Source organism: Prunus dulcis, chromosome 2, assembly GCF_902201215.1.
Source record: "Prunus dulcis chromosome 2, ALMONDv2, whole genome shotgun sequence".
NCBI classification, from domain to species: Eukaryota; Viridiplantae; Streptophyta; class Magnoliopsida; order Rosales; family Rosaceae; genus Prunus; species Prunus dulcis.
In genome coordinates this window covers 2,403,631-2,410,736 of record NC_047651.1, presented here as the reverse complement: position 1 = coordinate 2,410,736, position 7,106 = coordinate 2,403,631, and the positions used below count along the sequence as shown (strand labels likewise).

At 36.0% G+C, this 7,106-nt stretch overlaps 1 protein-coding gene across 1 annotated transcript; it reads left to right on the top strand.

The window, feature by feature from the left end:
* Positions 1 to 260: 260 nt before the first annotated feature.
* Positions 261 to 2,907, top strand: LOC117619030 (cytokinin dehydrogenase 6). Its single transcript, XM_034348849.1, has 5 exons — positions 261 to 998; positions 1,345 to 1,472; positions 1,571 to 1,831; positions 1,968 to 2,230; positions 2,314 to 2,907. Exons 1-5 carry the CDS (start codon positions 383 to 385, stop codon positions 2,633 to 2,635), a joined length of 1,590 nt encoding a protein of 529 aa, XP_034204740.1. The 5' UTR covers positions 261 to 382; the 3' UTR covers positions 2,636 to 2,907.
* The last annotated feature ends 4,199 nt before the right edge of the window (positions 2,908 to 7,106 follow it).

The following is a 7,106-nucleotide window of genomic DNA, read 5'->3' as shown; positions in this document are numbered from 1 at the left end:
GAATGGAAAAGGTGAGATTGTGGTTGCAACTGTTAGAAAAAGTGCAAAGATTTGTGAAATCTTTCTTTCTTGTGACTTTTTCCATTCAACTTGGCATATGTGTGATGCCTTCTCTTATAAACAAAAGAGCCCCAAAAAGAGAACTAAAAGAAAATCCTAAAACTCTTCCACCCAAGTAGGCAGTCTTCATACGGATTCTCATAACATGAAGATGGGTTGACTCAGCCACCCAAAGCTTTCCCCTTTAAATTCCCTCCTCAACCATTTATTTTCTTGGCTCTTCTACACCTCTTCTTTTGCCTTTTACCCTTCCTTACAAAGAAACAACTAAAAGATTAAACTCCTTCACCTTCAGCAGCCTTCATCTCTTCTAACAGAAAATATGAGATATCCACCAGTTTACTTCCTTAAACAAATGAACACTTTTATCATAAAAGGCTTCATGATCTTGTTCGTGAGCTGTGTAACAATCAAATTGAACCTTTGTTCTCCAAACACTCCCTCATTGAATACACTTCCCCTCGATGGGCATTTCAACTTTCATGAAGTTCACCATGCAGCCAGAGATTTTGGCAACAGATACCAGTTCCTCCCTATGGCAGTACTACATCCAAAAACGGTTTCTGACATCGCCACTACAATTAAGCATATTTGGGATATGGGTCCTCATTCAGAGCTCACAGTTGCAGCTAGAGGCCATGGCCACTCACTCCAGGGCCAGGCACAAACCCAAAGGGGAGTTGTCATCAATATGGAATCACTCGAGGGCCCTGAAATCCAAGTTTACACTGGAAGTTCTCCATATGTGGATGTCTCCGGTGGTGAGTTGTGGATAAATATTCTGCATGAAAGCTTGAAATATGGATTAGCGCCAAAGTCATGGACAGACTACCTACATCTAACTATTGGTGGTACTCTGTCTAATGCTGGGATCAGTGGGCAGGCATTCCGGCATGGTCCCCAGATCAGCAATGTCCACCAGCTGGAAGTTGTCACAGGTTTGTTAAACTAAAACAGAGGGGAGGGGGGAAACGGGTGGGGGCGGTGGGGTGGCGAAACTATTCCGTGGTGATATATCCACGGAAGAAAAGACCAACGTCAATGATCAGACGTGGCAATGCCATGGGAAAATTATAGTATTTAACTTGTATTTTGTCTTGTCTGAATTTTTAATTTCAAACTGAATTGTGAGTCGCCAGGCTTGCTCATTAAGCATGTCATTACTTTGACCTTTGGTCTCATGAAAGATCCTCTGGATATAGCTCATGAAAAATTTCTAAGTAATTAGTTTATTGCGTGCAAAGCATCAATTCTTACTAATAGATGAACCAAACATGCGTGCAGGAAAAGGGGAAGTTATAAATTGTTCAGAGAAGCAGAATGAAGACCTATTTCATAGTGTTCTTGGAGGGCTTGGTCAGTTTGGCATCATAACCCGGGCGAGAATATCGTTGGAAGCAGCACCTGCACGGGTAAAAACTATACATCATTGAGGCTAATGTGTCAAAAGTTAAGCTTCCAGGTGGAGTAGAAAGTGCCAGTTGCTAACCCAATTCTCCATTTTGAACAGGTAAAATGGATTAGAGTCCTGTATTCAGATTTTGCGGCCTTTACCCAAGATCAGGAGCATCTAATATCTTCAGAAAATACATTTGACTACGTTGAGGGATTTGTGATAATAAACCGGACCGGTCTGCTAAACAACTGGAGATCATCCTTCAATTCAAAGGACCCGGTTCAGGCCAGCCAGTTCAAGTCAGATGGAAGAACCCTCTTCTGCCTAGAATTGGCCAAATACTTCAACCTGGACAAGACTGACTTAATAAATGAGGTGAGGCTTGCAATGGCCCACCAGAAGCCTAGTACTTTAAAATGCCTAAATTCACAAGAAAATAGTTGTTATATTTGTATATATGAGTAACTATATAACTAACATCACACTCAATACATTTCTTTCTGGCATGTAGGAAGTTGAGAACTTCTTGTCTCGGTTAAGCTATATCCGTTCAACGCTATTCATGTCAGAAGTTGCATACATAGATTTCTTGGACAGGGTACATGTGTCTGAGATCAAATTACGATCAAAAGATTTGTGGGACGTTCCACACCCATGGCTCAATCTGCTAATACCAAAAAGCAAAATTCACACTTTTGCTGAAGAAGTCTTTGGCAGTATCCTTACAGCAACAAGCAACGGCCCCATCCTCATCTATCCAGTCAACAGATCAAGGTAACAGTTAAAACAAATGTGTCATTATCTCCAAAAGCCTCTATTGCTTGTCTTAACGATTGATCTATTAATTCTCATTTCAGGTGGGACAACAGAACTTCCGTAGTTATACCGGAGGAACATATTTTCTACTTAGTGGCATTCCTTACATCTGCTGTTCCCTCTTCAACTGGAACTGACGGATTAGAACACATCTTAACTCAGAACAAAAGAATTCTAGAATTCTGTGAAACAGCCCATCTTGGGGTCAAGCAATATCTACCCCATTACACTACAAAGAAAGAATGGCAGGCCCACTTTGGCCCACGCTGGGAAGCTTTTGTGCAGAGAAAATCTGCTTATGACCCTCTGGCAATACTTGCTCCTGGACAAAGAATATTTCAAAAGGCAATACCCTTCTCATGACAGTTGCCACGTGCTATATTACAAAAGAAGAGGCCCTAAAGTCATGTGGGAATTTACCTTAACCAAAAAGGTTACGAGCTACTTTTATATTCACGAGCCTTCTCATATAAATTATGTGTCCTAGGAAGACTGGAAGGGCGTTAAGAGAAAGGGTAAAATATTTTAATACAAACTGTAAATCATAGGTGTAAAGGGACTGGAGGAAAACCAGCCCTACAGAGGATGTAAATACTAATTTTTGTAAAATATGGCTGAATAATCTATTTCATGAATCCAGTTTCAAAAACAAGATCCAATATCATATCTCTGATGTGTTATCAAAAAAATTTTATATCTCCAATGAAAGAAACAAAATACTCAGAACAAAGCGGCACTAGCATGTAAAACATCAATATAGATTCAGATCAAATAAAAAACATAAAGAAAGAAAAAGGAGAAAGGGGAACTAAAAGGACAGTTAACCTGTAGTTGCAATGTTCAACTTGTTGCCTCTGTCACCTTGCCATATTAATATCATATGTTGCTGCCATGAACCGCTAAAACAACTGGGTATATTAGATGATGAGATGATGATAGTTTCACTTATTGGCTAATCTAGGTCAGCACTAATTTGTACCAAATTTTGGCAATAGCTAAATGAGAAAGAGCTGGCAACTGCAATGTGTGTGAAGGGGCTCAGACCTACAGAGCATTCATCTTAGCTTCTAAAATGATCATGCAGAATATAAAATGACATTAAAGCAATCCCTTCAGTTACGTTCCATTTAATAATTTTTAAACTCAGTTACACAATAATTCAGTTCCAGTAGAGATTACAATTTTACATCAACAATTGTCTGAACCTAGAAATTCATCATAATATTAATTCATTATAATGTTGATGTGTATGTGTGTCTAGTAGTAGTAGTAGTAACAGCAAATAGAAATTGATAAAGGTTACTACTAGAGTAGTAGTGAATCGTGACAAAACCTGAAATTGAAAATGAAAAATAACAGAATATCATAATGACAAACTATATTGAACAAATTGAACAAACAAATTTACTGGCAGTCATCCAACTAATCAGAAACAAAGATGGTTAATTGTATCCTTTGTTACTTTATTTATTTATTTATTGTTTTGGTTTTTTTGTTCTTCTCTTAATTTAGAAGACTCGCACAACATAGCAGGCTGGCACAGATCTCACACAAAAATCACTTTATTTGTTCCTTTTTTTCTCTACAAAGTACAAAGTGAGGATTTCCAGTTTAATGCTCTGGCTAATCATATAATATCCATGAGTTTCTGTACCTTTCATTTCAACCATAAAATATCAAAGTTAATGAATTTCTACATCTTCATCCACCTTCATATGCATCCAACGTCAGCAAAAAGAAGGATCTATCAAGAAAGTGAACTCAAATAGGAGAGAAATTTTGCTCTTTAAGAGATTCTTCTATCTCTATGTCAGAAAGTTAGAATAGGCATTCCGTTGTTCAAACAATTCAGGTACCTGTTTAATCACTGTACAATACACTGGTTGGAAAGTTGTCGACAGCATGTGTACTTTCATAATTACATAATGCATTGGTTCAGTATGGTTTCCTCTGTTTCAGAAACCACTCAAAACAGCAGTCAGTCTCAGAAGACTAAAATCACCAAATATAAAGGGAAGCTTCCGCTTTTTTTAGGATGCTAAGGACCTTTGCTTGAGAATATTCACAAGAAGGGGTCATCACTCCAATTAGTTTTGGTGATAGGGGATGAGTTTTGATGACACATTTAAGTCATTCAAACTTCCAACAATTTTCTATAACTATTCAATACTTGTAAAATAAAGAGAACAGCTGAGTTATGAACACAGAGTACACATTCCTCTAAGAGTACTCAAATATTTACAATATCATTGAATCTACTTTTCAATGATTTGTACAAATCACAGAATCTCAAAAAGTAAAAAAAAAGCCTAAGTACTTCACTTACCTTAAATAGAATATCTATGTCTCACTTAAAAACAGTGATAACTCTAATGTTGCTTCGCCAGTGAACATAGCAAAATCTGTTGGAAAATCTGACACAAAAAAAAAAGTCCATTTTCTGTCAAAACCACCAAACTTCAAGCAATTCATTCAGTGCTGATTGACCAGATGGTACCATAAGTATAAAAATAATAATTGCATATGAAAAGAATCTTAAATACAAAAGCAACACTGAGATATGCATTTCAGACCCCAAAAATTGTGGTCAAGGGGCAATTATTGCCCCATGAAGGGCACATAATAAGTCAATGAAATGTGAGTGGGTAGGCTGCTCAGTGCACCAAATTGAATTTGTACTACACAGGGTTCTGTCTGGTCCTGATTCCCATTTGGATGATACCTTTATATAAATCAATATACTTAACAGCAATAAGTTTAAAATGCCATAAAACTCCTCCTCGGAGATAAAGTGAACAGAAAATTAATTTGGAATACACCCATAAAATCTGTCCATCCTCCCTGAAAATGAAGCCAAGGGTAAAATATTCAAATAGTTTTATAAACAAGAAATTAAGCATAATTTACCAGCACTACTGTGTTTCAAGCAGATAACAGGAGCAAACCCAATGATTTATCAAAAGAAGAAAACAAAATACATCAAGTCATTCATGGTGTTTAGCCACATTCTAACCAAAGTATCGGTATATCTCTTACTGAGGTGGAATTTCTCACAATTCCAAATTTACAAAAACACTGACAACTTTTTAGACAAACTTTTATATTAAATTGTAATTTAAAGATGTTTTTGGCTTGCAAAGAATTCCTCTTTAAAGATCTACATCTGACAGAAAATCTATACAATGACAACCCTGAGGCAACCACTTATTTCTAACGTATTCACAAGTTCTGAAAAAGCAGCGGTGTTGATTTGAAAGGCATTTAACAAATGCAGAAATATATTTACGGTGGAATTCTTCAAGCAAGTAGTAAAATTTTGAGGAGTCAAAAGTGGTACACATAGAAAGAGATACATCAATAGCAATATTGATAATAGAGCATATTCAAGCACATTGCAGTGTTTTTACTCTACCATCAAAACATTATTATGTTGGAAGGTAAAAATGACTGGGGGAAGGCGAAGCACGTACAATTAACTGAATTCAGCCCCTTTAACATAATATACAATAATCTTGTTAGAAAGAAACTGTTCATGCCTTCCATTCTGGGATAAGGATGTAAAGGCTAAAGTTTATAACTTGAAGATAAAAAAATTCATAGCAATGAAGGGGTAAGGTGACACACATATATAACTGCATATAATATCAGGTAAAGTAGTCAGATTTATAAGAAGCGACAGCAAAACATACTAAATTTTTCAGTAGAGTCCTTTGTCACTCTATCTTCAATTACGATATACAATTGCTCAATGAACCAAGTCCAGACTCAAGAATTACTCATCAAAATAATGAAATATAATATAATAGTACAATTATTATTTTCATATGGTCGAGGATGAAAACTTACTCCATCAATTAAAAGATGTAAAGGTTATAAACTAGAGATAGGAGGACAGGAGTATGCCTGAATAAGAAAACGCACAAATTTGAATTGTAATGAAAACAACAAAGTTCTTCCTTCGGAGTCATTAACATAACATTGAATGATTTTTATAACTGTCGAGCAATCTCCTCTTAAGAAATTATTATGCACCCTAGCCATGTGAATGAAGATGGAACCAGACTCTTCATTCTTCTTCTTTCCTTTCTCAAGTCAGAAGCTATGACAACCCAGAGTTTGTGAATACCAGAAACTTCTCCAAGTTTATATGATTTAAGCCAATAAAGGGAGAAAAGCACAGCACTTCAAATGTCGTCTACTAAAGTTCACACACATTCAGTACAGTTTTGTGACTTTTGTCTCACAACTGATTGAGATTTTCATGTTTGTGTTGCATGCCTAGAAGATTCAGCCAATGGTTCAGGATCTGATTGTTGCACCCGCAACATTGGAAATTTTTTAGTGGAATAATAAGAGTGAAATTCAATAAAAAGTAAATTGTAAAATAAAGCTTAGCCAAGTAGAAATCTAAAGGGATAATAAATTAAAAAGAAAGATAAAACCTAGAAGAGTAAAAGCTTCGTTAAGTTGAAAATTGAATAAAAGAAAGGAGGCAACACAATATTTGATGCAATAAATTTTGTCTTGTAGTGAGCCTAAGCACAAAACTTAGACTTAAACTGCAGATTTCAGTTGAGCAAACTACTCAAATTTGTGCTATAATTAGTACCCAGTATAACAGTGGGAAGCATATTATTGGAATAAATTTCACCTAGATTCACAACAATTACTAGAACTCATCATCTTTGCATCCCATGTAAGATATCCTAGGAAATTACTGTAGGCTACCACTCAAGTGCTACAATTGAGATTTGAAATCTATAATTGTCCAGACTATTCCATAAAAAATATAAATAGATAGCTGACCTTTATATTTTTTTATCTAAGTTGCTAT

Excerpts from the sequence above, each read along its gene's own strand:
- LOC117619030 (XM_034348849.1), top strand. The coding sequence starts at position 383 with ATGAGATATCCACCAGTTTACTTCCTTAAACAAATGAACACTTTTATC. Across the intron at positions 999-1,344 it reads CCAGCTGGAAGTTGTCACAG|GAAAAGGGGAAGTTATAAAT; the intron begins GTTTGTTAAACT and ends ACATGCGTGCAG. Across the intron at positions 1,832-1,967 it reads AGACTGACTTAATAAATGAG|GAAGTTGAGAACTTCTTGTC; the intron begins GTGAGGCTTGCA and ends TCTGGCATGTAG.